Source organism: Ovis aries, chromosome 13 (assembly GCF_016772045.2).
Source record: "Ovis aries strain OAR_USU_Benz2616 breed Rambouillet chromosome 13, ARS-UI_Ramb_v3.0, whole genome shotgun sequence".
In the NCBI taxonomy this organism is placed as follows: Eukaryota; Metazoa; Chordata; class Mammalia; order Artiodactyla; family Bovidae; genus Ovis; species Ovis aries.
In genome coordinates, this window is record NC_056066.1 from 51,059,784 (window position 1) to 51,076,631 (window position 16,848).

The 16,848-nt window shown below is 49.8% G+C and overlaps 1 protein-coding gene across 4 annotated transcripts in view; it reads right to left on the minus strand.

Moving 5' to 3' along the window:
• Positions 1–316: 316 nt before the first annotated feature.
• The window catches only part of MAVS (mitochondrial antiviral signaling protein), a 37,885-nt gene continuing 21,353 nt past the window's right edge, over positions 317–16,848 (minus strand). Inside the window, exons 2-7 of one of the 4 annotated variants that reach the window (XM_015099722.3) lie at positions 13,062–13,248; positions 11,975–12,149; positions 11,080–11,252; positions 10,202–10,358; positions 7,863–8,365; positions 317–7,002 (exon numbers count right to left, since the gene is read on the minus strand). In XM_015099722.3, coding sequence (XP_014955208.1) covers positions 6,559–7,002; positions 7,863–8,365; positions 10,202–10,358; positions 11,080–11,252; positions 11,975–12,149; positions 13,062–13,178 — 1,569 coding nt within the window. In that variant the 5' untranslated portion in view covers positions 13,179–13,248 and the 3' untranslated portion in view covers positions 317–6,558. Of the gene's footprint in view, positions 7,006–7,862; positions 8,366–10,201; positions 10,359–11,079; positions 11,253–11,974; positions 12,150–13,061; positions 13,249–16,848 lie in introns of all 4 variants that reach the window. The other 3 variants (XM_004014360.5, XM_060396898.1, XM_042229752.2) reach the window with 3 other exon arrangements.

Consider the following 16,848-nt stretch of genomic DNA (forward strand, 5'->3'; position numbering starts at 1 on the left):
ATCATAATAAGATGCCTCTCTTCTAGTTAAGCCAACCTCCAGTGTCCCAGGCAAACAACCTCCAATCATAGGACTTCTGAAGCCCTCCCTTTCTTTCACTTACCATAATGTTTTCCTAGTCCCTGCCTGTCTTTGAGTCCCTCCCTGCCAAATGCAAATGATAGTAGGTGCTTTTGCAAGCTCAGAATGAACAGCCTCTGTTTATTCTCACTTGGATGACCTTGGTTTACCTCCATTATCTCTAACAGCAAGTCTGGACACAAACTCAAAGTACTCATGAAAGTCGACACCCAGATCAAATGTAACAAAGGTAAACTTTCAATGCCATAGATCAGTTTTATTTCTGTATTTTTTATAGGAATAGAATCACATATTCTATTCTGTGTATACTGACGTGTTTCTCAATATCATGTCTGTAAGATATATCCATGCTGTATGTAGCAATATTTTCATTCAAACTCATTGTTAAAAGACACTTGCTCCTTGGAAGAAAAGCTATGACATTACTTTGCTGACAAAGGTCCATATCACCAAATCTATGGTTTTTCCAGTAGCCATGTATGGAAGTGAGATTCGGACTATAAAGAAGGCTGAGCATTGAAAAATTGATGCTTTTGATCTGTGGTGTTGCAGAAGACTCTTGAGAGTCCCTTGGACTGCAAGGAGATCAAACCAGTCAATCCTAAAGGAAATCAACCCTGAATTTTCATTGGAAGGACTGATGGTGAAGCTGAAGCTCCAGTACTTTGGCCACCTGATACGAAGAACTGACTCATTTGAAGAGATCCTGATGCTGGGAAAGATTGAAGCCGGGAGAAGGGAACAAGAGAGGACAAGGTGTTTGGGTGGCATCACCGACTCAATGGATATGAGTTTGAGCAAGCTCCGGGAGATGGTGAAGGACATGGAAGCCTGGCATGCAGCAGTCCATAGGGTCGCAGAGTCGGACAAGACTGAGTGACTGAACAATAACAATATTCTGCTGTATGACTTTACCCCAACTTATATATGCATTCTACTATGGATAGGCCTTGTGGATTGGTTCCAGTTTGAGGCTATTATGAACAGCGCAGCTAGAAAACTTCTTGCACATATCTTGGTAGACATGAGTTCTTGTTTCTGTCATGTATACACCCAAGGTAGAACTGCTGGGTCATAAGTTATACATGTGTTTAGCTTTAGTAGATACTGCCAATTTTCCAACAGGGTTTTACTAACTTACATTCCTCCTAAAGTTTAAGAGTTTTAATTGCTCTGTATTTCCATCAACATGTGATCTTTTTTTTATTTTTTCAGCTGTGCTGGGTCTTCGTTCCTTTGCACAGGCTTTCTCCAGCTGTCACGAGCCGGGGCTCACTGGGGTGCGCAGGCTTATCTTGGTAGCTTCTCTTGTGGAGCACAGGCTCAGAAGTTGTGGCACACGGGCTTAGCTGCTCTGTGGCATGTGGGATCTTCCTGGACTAGGGGATGGAACCCATGTGCCCTGCATTGGTAGGTGGATTCTTAACCACTGGACTACCAGGGAGGTCCTCATCAACACTTGATCTTGTCAGACACTTTCATTTTAGCCTTCCTGGGAGGTGTCTGTAAATTTATACTTAATATTTTTCTTGTTCCCTAGAGGCTCTAACTTTTACTGTTTTCCTGGATTTCATTGTTATAATTGTTAATAGTACATGACTAATCAAAACATTTTTCTCTCCCTCCACCCCACTCCTGCTCATGCTTTTAAGCCACTCACAATTAAATTGAAGACAGTAAGTGATAGAAGGAGGTACTGAAGGTAGGCTTTTTGCTTTATTACTATGTGTCTCCAAGGCCTATCCTCATACTCTGCACTCAGTTGGAGCAAAATAAATATTTGTTGTAAATACATGGAAAAAAAAAATGACATGAAAGCCTATTTGTCTCCACCATACTTTGTGAGTCACTCCTGAGCTCTGAAGGGTACAATTGACTTACTCAATTTAGGCCTTCGACCTGGCACACTGGAATCCTTAACAACATCTATTAAACCAAACTGGCCTCCGGAGGACCGGCTTGTGCCTGCTGCCTCGCCTCATGCAGCCTCAGGCCATTGAGCCTGGACACACATATGATTATATTCATACTGTCACAAATCCCTGAGACTATATTAAATTATATGTTGAATATTATACTATTATAGCAGGTGGCAGTTCTTGGAACAACAGGAAGAGATGTGTGAAATCTCACCTGAAATGGAGCCCCAGGTTTTACAGACACCTGATCAGCTGAGGGTCAGGGGCATGGAAAGCATCCAACTCAGGCTCAGGGGCCAGTTTTCCCTTGCATTGTCCTCTCTGACCCTTCCTCCCTCTCGGTCTTGCAGATCAGCTGTAAACTGGGTCACAATTATATCCCCTTCATAGGGTAATTGCGAGGACTAAATAAGTTAATACATGTAAGGCACTTTGCCTAGTACCTGGCATGCAACAAGGTATGGGGTAAGTGGTAGCTCTCTTTATTTTTGCTGTTATTAACAGCAGCAGCAGCAGGAGTGAGGAATGCCGAGTGACCGACCATGCCTTGCACCAAATGTGAACTTCATGAGCCTGGACTATAGGGAAAAAGGCAGAAAGGGGAGCACAAGGGAGCATGTGCTTTCCACCCATAATGAGTTATCACAGCATAGATTAGCCCAGGGATCCTGAACGTTACCATAGTGTACGGCAAGAAGCAAGGGACCTTAAGGCCTGAATGACTCCATCCCAAGGAGACTCCTATAAGATCAGGAGACATGCTGTGAAGTTTGAATCTGGCCAAGGATGGGAATTTCTGCCAGATGGAAGGGCTCTGTGAAAGCCTAAAGGAGACCCTTAATGCAATGGAGCAAATTGCCATTGGACACACCCATTGGGCCCCACCTCTCTGGGACAGGAGCAGTAGCCAAACAGCTTCAAGGAGCTTGTCAGTGAAGGAAACTCCTCGGGTTCTCTCCTCCTAAGACAGAGAACCAGTGCTGCTCATACTCTGAACTGGTTCAAAAGGGATGTCACCCACTGAGGCTAAAAAGACAAGTGGAGAATGCCTTGGGAAAAAAAATTTTTTAAAAAGGGCCTTGGCTACAAAATCTTCCTGTCCTGTCTTTCCCTTGACTTTCTGAGCTCTTCACTTTCTGACTTACAAAAAGAACTTGTACAAAAAATGAGGGATCAGGCAGGGATGAACAAGACAGGAGTCATAATTACTTTTTTTTAATATTTTTGGCTTTACCCTATGGCATGTGGGGGCTTCCCTGGTGGCTCAGTTGGTAAAGAATCCATCTGCAATGCAGAAGACCCAGGTTTGATCCCTGGGTGAGGAAGATCCCCTGGAGAAGGAAATGGCAACCCACTCCAGTATTCTTGCCTGGAAAATCCCAGGGACAGAGGAGCCTGACAGGTTATAGTTCATGGGGTTGCAAACAGTCAGACATGACTTGGTGACTAAACCACCACCATGACCACAGCATGTTCCCCAACCACAGTTTGAACTCACGCTCCCTGCAATGGAAGCATGGAGTTTTAACCACTGGCCCCCCAGGGAAGTCCCGAGTCCATAACTACTGAAGCTGGGTAACGGGCATATGGCCTTCCCAGGTGGCACTAGTGGTAAAGAACCCACCTTTCAATGAAGGTGACAGTTTCTATCTCTGGGTCAGGAAGATCCCCTGGAGGAGGGCAGGGCAACCCACTCCAGTATTCTTGCCTGGGAGAATCCCAGGGACAGAGGAGCCTGGCGGGCTACAGTCCATAGGGTCGCAAGAGTTGGACATGACTGAAGCGACAGTACAAAGCACAATGGGCATATGGAGGGGAGGAGTAATTATTCTATTTTCTATACTTCTGTGTGTCCTTAAAAGTTTTCCATAATAAAAAAGTTTCATAAAAGAGACTATGAATAATCCAAGGCCTGAAAAAGTAAAGGGCATACTGCTCTCTGACTAGAAATTCCCGAATCAACTAAATCTGACCATGTCCAACCAAGGAAACAAGGTGAGAACGTGGTATTAGTCTGCCTCCAGTGGGTCATCAAGCAAAGTTGGCAGGTGTTTCCCAGGGAAAGAGAAGCAGTGGTGACTCTTGGGCTTTGAAGGAAATGCTTCAACAGGGGAGAGGAAAGATGGAGAGAGATTTATATGCAGATACCTATTGCTAAGTCTGCCCTAAATGCTTAGGAAGGGCCCTCTGACCTCACCCCTGATTTTGCCCCAAGGTGAAGGTACTTCCCCATCTCCAGGTATAGGTGACTAGACCCCTGTCTGGGTGTAGAGGTCCTTCCTCACTCCCTTCACATCATCCAGGCCATGGGGACCTGCCTGGGTTTCCCTCCTACATGCAACCTCCTGCAACTGAAACCATACTCCAAACCCAGGACTCTTGAGATCTGATGCATCTCATCAACTACTCCAAGCCTTCTCCTTGCCAACAGCCAATCTTAATCCTGCCTGAAGTTGGCATTTTAGTTACAACAGCTAAAATAGGAATGCTGCACAATGCAGGCTAAGTCAGGACTTCTGGGCTGCATAATTTGAAAAGTGCCAGGACATTCCCTGAATATTTCCTACACACCTTATCCACAGATCTCTCCAAAACAGCTGGTCACTCTGTTTGAAATCCTACAATTTAAGAAGCATTCTTTGGGTTTACAAACTGCTTTCTGGAGATACTTTTTCCCAAAGCTATCTTGGGAGGGTAACACATTAAAACCAATACCTGTTCATGAATTGTTCACTGACCTAGGTACCTAGGAAGAAGGAGCCCAGAAGGCTGGTTAAGAGTAAAGATGACATGGAGTGGTTGCAGACAGCTTCACTAGGGACCATTCGTGGCTTCAGGGTACAGGTGGTTCGGCCTGGAGAGAGGGCTAAAGATAAGTTCAGAGGTAGAGGTAGAAGCCATTAGGTTGCTGAAGTCCCTGAGGGCAGTGCAAAGAAAGACTGTAGTAGCCAAAGCAGGGTGCAGGACTCTGCAGACTGACAGCTTGGGGGTGGGCCACAGTGACACCCTAACTCTTATGCCTCCTTAGAGCTCTAGTCCCTGTCCCTTGCAGAGCCCAGAAATGAGGGTAGCTCCCCAAGGCTCCTGTGCCTGGCCCTTGTCCAGCAATGGCTGCCTGGAAAGCACTCACAAGGATATCCTTCAATCCATCTGGCTGCTGCAGGGGGGCACCCTGGCCGCCACCCTGCACAGATGCCCCAGTAGACATGTCTCCCTCCTTACTCCCCAACAATCCCCAGTGCATGGAACAAAATAAGGGACAAATATGAAAGGGGCATAGGCAGTAGGGGCTGGGTCTGCTTCTAAATGTGTGGCCGAGTGCTCCAGCCCCTCCACGTTTGAATAGTGACAAAACCAACATGCATGCAAACTTCAGTAAGTAAAATGCCAGGAACCATTCTAAGGTTTATATAGATAAACTCATTTAATCCTCACAATACTAGGACATGTATAGATGTATAGGATATCTACATAATTTTACTATTCATACCAATTATACAGGTGAGAAAACTGAGGCATAGAGAGATTAACACCTTGCCCAAGAGCACAGAGTTAGTAAGAGACAGAACAGGGCCTAACTTACCCTACACTGCAGCGGTGCATACTTACCCACTGGGCACTCTGCCTCTCATGCCCTCATCTCCACCTGGCTAGGCAGGGAAAGCTGAGAGGAGCATTTAGCGGCCACCTGCTTTGGACCAGGCACTTAACAAAGATCTGTATGCTCCAATCTCAGGAGAATTCAGTGAAGGATGAGACACAATCATCATTGTCCACATGGGTAAGCAAGACCAGAGAAGTCTGATTATCTGCCAAGGCCACACAGCCCACAAAGAGGTGGAGCTGAAATCCAAACCTTGACCTGAGCTCTGTCCTGCAGGTTCTCCCTCTCCAACCCCCATAGGGAGCTGAAGAGAACAGAGACTAGGATGAGGAGGCTGGAGAGGGGCTCTTTAGGTGCTCCTCAGGTCTAGCACCTCATCAGGCTTCCCAGGGGTCCATGGGAATCTCTGGACCTCCTCCCATCCTTGTGTGGTAGGGAGGGGAACCAGAGAGACAGGGGACTAAGTCCTTAAAGATGGGCCTCCCTGCTGCTCTGCAGGGGGGCTACTGGGCCACTGGGGGCTAGAGCAATGTCCCCTACCTCATCTATTGGTTGCAGGGACCAGGCAGGATGGGGAAGGTTTCCGACCCACTGTGGTCCCCAGTGGCACCTCCTGATTCTTGCACTTGGGTAAAGAGGGATAAGGCCTAGATGGGAGCACCTTCTCCAGGGGTTAAGGGCAACAACCAGATGGCCAGCTGGGTGAGGACTGGAGCACCAGAAGCAGCCCAGGGCCTGGTAAGCCAAGGATGGTGGGGGAGCCACCAAGGGCATGAGATGGGACAGAAATACTGCCCCCAAGGACTAGGCCTGTGGCCCCCTGCCTCCCTTCTGACCCAGCTTCTGCCAGCCCTGAAAAAAGGGTCAAGGATGGTGAGACAGCTCGGCTCTGTGACTCAGGCAGATGTACAATGGGAAAGAGAGAAGATGAATGGCAAGAAGGACCCAGGAGCTTCACTGGGGTAGGCGCCGCCGGTACAGTGAAACCAGGAGCACTAGAAGTGCCCCGGCCATGGCCACCCCGAGCCACGGAGCCCAGGGCAAGGTCCTGACCACAGGCAATTCCTCCCCATCTTCCTCTGCCTGGAAGTTCTGGGTAGTGTGTGTCCCGGGGCTGTCCCCCAGGAGGGAGGTGCTGGGGTTCTCATGGATCCTAATGGTGTCTTCAGACACATACTCGTTCTCCTCGGGGGCATTGTCAGGCCCCATGCCCAGGGAGTTACTGTGGCTGATGGCGAGATCCGCGGAGCAGCCTGAGAACGGCTGGCTGTCCATCCTAGATACCAGCCTTCCAGGCTTGCTCAGCTCCAGCTCTGAGCCACAGCAGTCAGAGCTGCTGTCTGGCAAGAGTGATGTGCCTCCAGTGGCAGTGCCTGTGGGCACTGGTGATGCTGGAGTCTCCTGGGAAAGAAAGGAGGAACTAGAGGGACTGAGGATGGTAGGGGACAAGCCAGGTTGGATAGCCCCACTCCCAGGACAGGCCAAAAACTGACACCCCAACCCCTCAGTAGCCAGCCCACAGTGCCAAAAGGTAATCTTCTCTTGGGGACTCAACTCACTGATGGTGCAGGAAGACAGTCGGGGAAGAGGGGACTAAGGCCCTGCAGGAGCATCAGTGGTGAGACTTCCTCCAGGGCTGAGACCTCTACTCACTGGCCTGCTTCTGAACTCACTTCTACCCCAGGGAGCCCTTGGTCATGTGTGGTCCGCTCTACTTTGACTTTCTGCCTGGTCTTGATGGCCATGAAGTAGCCACAGGGTCAGAGGTTGGACCATGGACTTGGTTCCTCCAGGCAGACAGCAGCAGGAGGGTCAGATAAGCAGGCTCAGAGGCAACTGCGGAGGCTACTAGGTCAGAGTAGATGGGCTGGGACTAGAGTCTGTAAAACCTTGGTCACGGTGGGGCAAGCCAGATATCCCAGCAGTGAAGAGCAAGGTGTTGAGGCAAACAGGAATGTTTCTTCATCTGCAAAATAACACTGCTGAGCTTAAAGGGGAGCTATGAGCTCTAAATGGGTTAATGCACATGACCAGCAGAGGTGGTTCAGCAAGCCTGACCCTCCTGAAGCATCCACACTTGACAGCTCTAATGATTATTATTATTCTAAAGAACAAGGTATTAGGTCTGGATGCGATTGGGTCTCAGTTTTCCCTATTCCCTCAAAAAGCAGCCCTGGATCAGGCTGGAGTCAGAATGGAGACTGGAGAGGGGCTGGGGGGAGAGGCTTGGATCAGTGCTGGGAGGGGTAAGAACTCACCTTCACGAGTCTATTGCTGCTCCTGATGGTGAGCCTTGTGTCGGCAGGCACCTTACTGGCCACTGTGCTTGCAGGCATCCTGTGGTCAGGTTTCCCACTAGTAGGCACTTTGGGTGGCACCATGCCAGAACGCACTGAGTTGATGGGCAACCTGGATGGTGCTAGACTGGTGGGCATTGCACCAGGGGGCTTCAAGCTTGTGGGCAACTTGGAAGGCACTGAGCTGCCAAATGCTGAATTGGTGGGCACCTTGGAGGGCACTGTGCTAGCAGTCATAGGGTTGTTGGGCACCCCTGCCCCACTGGAGCAGATGGTACCTTCAGCCTGGTCACCAGCACCTCCTGCAGAGGTCAAGCCAATGGAGGAGGAGGAGGTGCCAACAGATGGAGCTGACACTGGGGGTCCAGGCAAGCGGCTTGCCCTGGGCGTAGAACGGGCCAAGGGCTGGAAGGAGACAGTCGGAGACACAGGCCCATGGAGTGACGTGGAACTGGAGACCACGCCTGCAGTTGGTGAAAGAAAATGAGAAACACAAACCCACAGGAATGTTATTCTTGGATCAGAGGGATAGAGAAGGGTCTCTCTGTCCCAACTCACACTATCCCTACTGCATCCAACCTCCCACCCATGGAGGAGTCTCCAGTCCCTTTAGTCGCTGATCCCAGGGCTGAAGGCCTAATGGTTGCAGATAAATCCTTGGTCCTGTCCCTTCTCAGTCCCTGACCTGTTGTCTCACAAGAGAAAAATGATCCCTCCCTCTAACAGGGTCTAGGAGCCTGAAAATCATTATTAGTTTTCCTCTCTGCATTTTTTTCTCCTGCCTGGGACACCCTCTTTTCTCTTGTCTGCCTCTTTCAACCTCTGCTTAGACTAGCAGAATCCTGGATGTTTCTCCCACTGCCATCTTTCTTCTCAGCAGGAACAATCAGAGGCCAGGGCAAGGGGCAGCAGGATGACTCAAGTAGAAGAGCTCACACCAGTCATAGGGCACCAGAGGCCCAGTGACCGCCCCCCTTCTAGGAGGCCTAAGGGCTTGTGGGCGCAGGGACAAAACCATCCCTGGGAGGAGGGCCTGAACTGGGGAAAGCAGGACGGAGTAGGTGGTGATGGTCCATAAAGGCAGTTATATAAGGATTTGCCACGGAACTCTGAAAACACACATGCCAGGCCCTACATCTGACAAAGATCAGGAGTGATTCTGATGTCCACCCCACTCCTACCCCAAATCTACCACCATAACATCTCATGGGACCTGTGTCCATACTTATACTGAAATCAAAGTGCCCATCGTCTCCCTGGTCCACAGCAGTATTTTCTGAAAAGGTGTTCCACAGCAGGCTGGCACTGCCAAGTGCAAAAGGATGCTTGAGATAGAGTGACAGGAGCATGGAACACTAAGGATGGCTTCTCTGAACCTTTAACTGCTCATGTGCCTTGTGGCTGTTCCATGGGCACTGGGGGCTGGCTGGGCACCAATGTTATGTGGAACTCAGTTGAGGAAATATGCCAGCCTGAAAGATCAGAGTAGACAGTATTATACTCCTGAGACGTCTGATGTCAGGGTCCAGGCCCTTGGATGATGAAGAATATACTTCCTCTGGACACTGAAAGGTTTGAGTGATTTGCTGGGAGCTGGAGACCCCTTTGGGATGGGGCAGTGCTCCCTGCCAACAGCTGGCCCAGCCCTGTACTCCCCTTACACTGTCCTCTAGGTCCTGGTGGATCCCTTATATAGTCCCTTAGGCATAGTGCAGACGTGGCCCTAATTCACTTCTTCTACCTGTATCCACACCCTCTGCAATGTGACCTTATCAGTCCTCTCATCGAGGGATGGAGTCTATCTTTCTACTCCTCGATGCTGGGCTGGCCTGGTAATTTGCTTTGTCCCACAGAAAGAGGCAGGAGGAAAACTGTATCAGTTTTGAACCTATGACCCAGGAGTCCTCTCTCCCTCTCTCAGAACAGAGCTTGGCTCACGTATATTTAATGGGCTTGTCTATGGGAAATGAGAGGTTCGTGGAAGAGAACTGAGATGCTCTAGCCAAGAACCATAAACAACTTATATGTAAACTGATGTGTATACAAGAGGGAATTCAGCCCAGCTGAGCCAGCCCAAACTGCTGACCCACACAATCATGAGCTGAATAAATAGTTCTTATTTTAAGCTACCAAGTTCTGGGACTATCTTACAAAGCAGATACTAACCAATATGTCCTCTGAGGAAGGTCATTCCCTGGGGAATACCACCTTTGCCTCCTGTCCAAGAAAGCCACAGGGACAACCCGCTTACCCTCACTGGGAGGTCAGAAAGGCCCTCTAATTCCAGAGTCCATGCATACCTGCTGTGTGGGTACTGCCCAGTTCTGTGTCTTGCTCCTGATGTACACTGGAGGTCAGAGTGCTGAGGGCCACCGTGTCAGACAAGGGCTCCCGGGGGCCACCCAGCCTCTTCAGGACAGCCCCAGAATGGGATGGTTGTGGGGCTTTCTCTGAATTCTGCAAGAGGGAATATAGGAATAAGGCAGTCGCTTCTTCTGGGAGCTGGCAAAGGGCAACTTGTGCTTGAGACAGCTCCTACAGGCCACAGTCCATGCCGCAAGGAACGGGACCAAGGAAGCCTTTACCTCGGCCTTGGCCATTGCTAGAACGTCTGTCTACAGGTGACTGTGAACCTCCTTCATAGAAAATCATAGTATGGGGGAGTCTCTACTCATCTGTCTGGCCCTAAAGAAAAGTCTCCCTCTCTGGGGCCACTGCACAGACCCTTTCTCAGGCTTCAAGTTCATGATTCAGTGTCTCCTGGACATCTAACTGCCCAGTCATCATATCCCAATAGAATCAGCCATATTTCCCCAAAACTTGGCTTTACTGGTGATGATTACAGCTCCAACCATCCATCCCTTACCCCACCACCTCCTGCTCCCTCACTCCCCCTATCTGGTCATACCCTGATCCCTTGACTCAGCTCAATATCTCAAATGGACCATTGCAAAGACCTCAAAATTGTGACCTCACAGCTGACTGATGACAAAGGGGTAAGGCTGCCATGTGGTGAAGACCTGGTCGACAGTCTGGCAGCTGGTCTGGGGCAGATTCACATTGCGAGAGCTTGGGGTTCTGAGCAGAGTTTAGGCAGGATCTGTGGGGGGCTTCCAGAAAGCTGGGTGGGCAGAAGCACGAAGACAGGAACACAACAGCAGAAGGCGTGTGGCCGCACCTCTCCCAGGGACTCTGGTAGCTGGGTATCCTGGACAGGCAGAGGGTAACTTGGCTCGTACTCTGTGTGGCCATTGCCAGGGATGCTGGGGGCCACAGCACGTGTGGAGGGCCTTGGAATCTCAGCAGGAACTGGTGGTGCCTCCAGCGGGGCTGGAGGGTGGTTTGGATTCACTGAAGGATAAAGATAAAATGATGTCAAGGAGGAAATGGAGACTCTCAGGGACAGGAGAGGCCTGGGTGCTCCCAGGTCATGGTTATCAGTTCCCCCACAGCATCAAAAGCTACCCTGAGGTGGAAGGCACCCCTCAGAGGAGACCCGTGTCACCAAGTGGGAGGCAGGTACTAGAGGGAGAGTGGAGATGGAGAGGGCAAGGAGCAGTACAGGCAGGAGAGGGGAGAGTGTGGGGGGTGCCTCAGAAGCCTCTCACCACCTGCCTGTATCAGCAGTCACCACTTCTCTGTCCCCAGGCATTCTGGACGCAGTGGCTTTCTTCTCCCCCTTGTGGGTGGCTTTCACCACTAACTGACCCTTGACCTAAAGCTGCTTCCTTAACCTCTGCCCTTTGCCCCCACCAACCATGCCTGGTCCTACCATAGCTGTGTCTGGGGAAATCACAAATTGTTAATCTCCACAAATGAAGAGATGAGGTAGGAAGGAAGGAAAGAAGGGGTGTGGGGAGAAAGAAAGGCAAACATGGTGATATTTTTAAGGCTGAGCAGTGTGTCAGGAATTGTCTCTATCAGAAATATAGGTCTTGTGTGAGTTTTCTTCCTGCCTCAGACCCTGAGACCCTGGCCTCAGTGGACCCCCTGAGTACTTGGCTTGGCAGGGAGCATTGAGAGCGCACTGAGGGATAGCGGGGCAACTCAGGGTTGGACGGAGCATGGCTCACGTGGCAGGTTGCTCTGGTAGACACGGGCCACTTCATCAGCGAGACCAGTATGCTCACAGATCCTCAGTGCCCTGATGAAGGTATGCACCCAGCCATTCCTCCGCCGAAGACTGTCGAAGAGGTCCCAGAGGGTGCCCTGGTTCCCCCTGCGCTCATAGGTGGCCCGAAGTCGGTCCTGAAAGACACAGCCCCGCCACCCAGATCAAGTCAGGTAGCCCTGACCCCCTCCCCACAGCTGCAAGTGGAGGTACCTAGAAAGCTACAAGATGGAGGCAGCCATCTGAAGCTGGGTCAGAGCCCAGGACAAGGCCAGAGTTTTGAGCCCAAGTTCCCAGACCCAGGAAATAGGTCTTTACTGTGTCCCAGGCTCTCTTCTCAGGGCTTTGTGTGAATTGTCTTATTTAATGCTATCATTATCCCTACTCAACTGATGAGGAAACTTGAGGCTTAGCACATACAAACAAGTGACCAGATAGCAGAAACCCACAGAAAACATTTACAGCGAAACTAAATGATAAGGAATTCCTGCAAACACCAAAATATAAGAGAAAGGAGCCAAACTTCACCAGCCACAAACTCAAATACCACCAGCATCTGCATGCAGGAAGCAGAGGGAGGCCTCGGGGTTCAATGTGGAGACAGCTAAAACTAGGAGGGGCTGGGCTCACCTCACTAGGAGCCCACAGCAAGTGCCAAAGGGGCTAGCACCATCTGGCTCCCAAGGACTCTGAAAGCTGAGCCCTGGGACTCTGCCAGGATGGGTCCCATGACCAGGAGAAAGGAATTGAGACTAAGCAGGAAGAAGGACAAGAGATGGAGAAGGTTCCAGCGAAAGCGAGTAAGGGGGCCTGAGCCCAGAAATCTCAGTGCTATATTTTGGAGCACTATACCAAAACAACACAAGAACCTCAGTAGGGTTGGAAAGGACACCCTGAGCCACACGTCATTCTGAAGGTTAGAAAACTGTCAACAATGGGAAGCAGGATACAGATGACAGAGAAGGAAGGAGTTGGTCCTGGCCTGGGAGAAACTGTGAATTCCACAACCCTGCCCCCAGTCAGTGCCTGACTGTCGGGCCCTGGCTTACCTGGTCACTTGTTGTGAGGCAGGACAGGTGAGGCAGAATATCCAGAACATGAATATTGCAAAAATTGCTGTGATTGTTGCGGATATACTGATAAGTTCTGTCCTCGGCAAACGTCATCACTGTCTGGGTTCTGAACTGGCAGAGGGCTCTGGCCCATGAAGGGTGGATAGACTGAGAGGAATAAAGGCTGGAAGAAAGCAGAGCATTCATGGCAACCAGGTTGGGGGTAGGGTTGGACAAAAGGCAATTCTTTCTTTTCCACCTCTTTGGAACGTTTGCTTTTTTCTTTAATCATCCTACTTTATCACATTTTTATTTGGCTGCGCTGGGTCTTGGTAACAGCATGTGGGATCTTAGTTCCCTGACAAGGGATAAAACCCGCGAGCCCTGCATTGGAAGGCAGATTCTTAACCACTGGACCACCAAGGAAGTCACCATCCTACTTTATTATTGTCTTAGTGTCAGAGGGCCTCAGTGAATTTGCTTAAAAACAAACTGATGGGGGAAAAAAAATCAGATTCAGAAGACCTAGGGCCCAATTCTGCCCATCAGGTTGGTCAGTGTTTGGGAAGAGCTCTGGCTCCTGCCTCATCATCCCCAGGTCTGAATGTGCCCCCAGCTGCTGAGAGCAACAGGGCTGCTTCTTTGGAGAACACTGAGGGGGAAGAAGACAGGGAGGAAGGGGAAGAAATGGGGGAGGAGAAGGGGTAGAGGGAGAGGAGGAGGAAAACAAGGCACCCAACATAATAATAGGATCTATCCTATTCTTACCATGAAGAAAATGCAGTACCAAGGAATTAAGGGGGCTTGCTAGTTAGTAGAAGAGCAAAGAACTGAGGTCTTTAGGATCTGGGATCAGGTTCTTCCCAGAACTTGACTGCAGGCCCATCATTACATTAAAACTTGCCATGTACAGACTTTCAGGTAGGAGGCTAAGTTCCATTCCTGGGTGTGACTCCAGGAAAGTTATCAGCCTTTCCCAGGATTATCCTCACCCCTAAAATGGCTCAGAGAGGTTGTTCTGAAAATACAGTAGTTCAGTCTTATAAGCCTGAAATTTTAAAATGCCTCAGGGACTTCCCTGGCAGTACAGTGGTTAAGACTCCATGCCTCCACTGCAGGGGTCACTGGTGGGAACAAAGATTTCACATGCCACAGGGCATGGCCAAAAAAAAAAACCACACACATAAAAGTGCTCCAAATACAATCAATTGCTGCCGGTTGCTTATGTAGCACTTACCGCAATTTTCAATTATAGATCTGTTTGTTTGCTTGCTCCTTTTTTAAGAAAAATTTCTGTTTTATTTATTTTTGCTCTCCAAGTGGCATGAGGGATCTTAGTTCCCCAACTAGGATCAAACCTGTGTCCCCTACAGTGGTAGCATGGACTCTTAACCATTGGACCACCAGGGAAGTACCTGCTTGTTTCTTATTTGCCTTTCTCATGGGAGAGAGCTGTAGGGAATAAGACAGACAAGATCTCTGCCATCATCCAATTTACATTCTACTAGAATGGGATAGACAAATCAGTAAAAATATATATAAATAAGGATTTCAGATAGCAATAAAGGTTATAGAGAAAATAAAGCAGATGAGACAGTCCCTGAAGATGGGGATGCTTCTTGAACTGGGGTGGGGAAGGAAGCCTTTTTGAATTGACATTTGAGCTGAATGGTTCTTGGCTGAAAGGAGATCAGTATTTTGGACATAGGACACAGCAAGTTAGAAGTCCTAAGATGGGAACAAGCTTGACATGTTTAAAGAATAGAAAGTAGACTGGAGTTGTCCAGGTTTAGAAAGCGAGGGGGAGGGGCAGATATCAAGGTCAAGAAGGTTGGGAAGGACTGCTAATGCAGGACATTATAGGAAAGGACTTTGTGTTTTATTTGGAGTGAAACAGGGAGCCGTTGGAGGGTTCTAAGCAGGAAAAGGAGAGGATTTGATTTATGTTAAAGACTTCTGTGGTGGTTGTAAGGATGCTGGGCTGTGGCGGGGTCATGATGGAAGCAGGGAGACAAGTCAGGAGGTCACAGCAGGGAATACATGACAGGTATGGCCAGGATGATAACCATGGGGTGGCGACAGGTGACTGGATTCTGATATTTTGTGGATATGAGAGGTGAAGGAGAGAGAAGAATCAAAGATTACTTCTTAGGCACTGGGTGGATGGAGAGTGTCACTTAGCAAGCCAGAAAATCCAGGGGAGAAGCAGTGGTGCAGAGAAGACTCCAGAACTCCATTTTCAACAAGTGAAGCTTGAGATGCTATCAGATATTCAAAGGGGTTTTCAGGGAGAGAATTGGGCAGAGGACAGAGAGGGAGACTGGAGTTGAAACATGGGTGTCAAGCTTGGTGAGAACTCTAGGAGACAGTGTTGCAAAGCAGAGAGTGCCCAAAAGTTGCTGAGGCTCCCAGTCCCCTGCCACATGGGAAATGGTGCAGCTGTCCTGCCTACCTGCTGCCCACTGGCCCCATGGCCGCCTGCTGCATGACTTCCTTTGCCAACCACAAGTGCTATACCTCTTGTGGAGCGAGAACCAACAACAGAAGTCAAGAGGATCAGGGAGGTGGGGCGGGGGTCCTCTGAGCCTTCAAGAGAGGAACAGAGAACTCTGTGGTGGGGCCAGATTACTCCTTCCCTCCCACGGGATCCAGGGAGGCCCCAGGAGAGAGTCAGGTGACAAATTCTTCTGCATTCCAGCCTCAGCCCTCAAGGCATAGAGTTTGGGAAATATGGATGTATAAAATATGGATGTCTCCACCAAAAAGAAAGGAAGCTCATATTTGTTCACACTTACTGAAGGTCTACTATAGGCAAAGTGAAAGTCACTCAGTCATGTCCAACTCTTTGCAACCCCATGGACTATACAGCCCATGGAATTCTCCAGGCCAGAATACTGGAGTGGGTAGCCTTTCCCTTCTCCAGGGGATCTTCCCCACTCAGGAATCCAACCGGGATCTCCTGCGTTGCAGACGGATTCTTTACCAACTGAGCTATCACGTAAGCCCTCTACTATAGGCAGGCACACCCTAAATTTCTTTCATTAATTCTTGCCATAATGCTAAGAGAAGTGATGCCAAGTTGTCCAGCTGACCAGTGGCCTAACAGAATTGGAACCCAGGACTTGCTGCTTCATTGCATGTCTCACCATACATCTTGGGGGCATAGAGACCTCTGTGGCAAGTGAGACTCACACAGCCCCCTGCCTTCAAGCCCTCGGAGAGGCGAAGGACACGGCCTGGGTGAGGAGAGGTCGCTAAGTGAGAGTGTGCCTAAGACGCAATATTTAGTCCCTTCTCTTGTGAGAAATGGAAGTCTTTCGGCCAGGTCTGAGGACGTTTTAGCCCTGCCCTCCACAGGAGCCAGTTCTCAGGTCCTTCCAGATGTTTTTGAGTCCTCAAAATAAGGATGTCAGTTTTGTTTTTTCCAAGGTTTTCCCGGCACCTCCTTCCGGGTCTCAGGGAAGATTGTGCTCGGAGTGTTCTGGAGTGTTCCTGACCGTCACCGCTAGGAGGGCACCAGAGGCTCAGAGAGCACCCCCCCTATCCCGGAAGGGACGAGGCCTCACAACCTCTGCTCGGAATCCAGAATTCCTGGGCCAGGGTCAGGTCCGCCGAGGGCCAGGAGGCTCTTCTGAGGTGTCATCGCCGAGAACAGCCAAGACCCGGGGAGGGCAGCAGTCGCGACCACTAAAGGCGCGGCCGCTGACATTGGCGCAACCGGGCTAGGCCTAGCCTTGTGTCACCTTGGGCCTGCGGACGGCTGGAGGAACTAAGTAACCAGAGC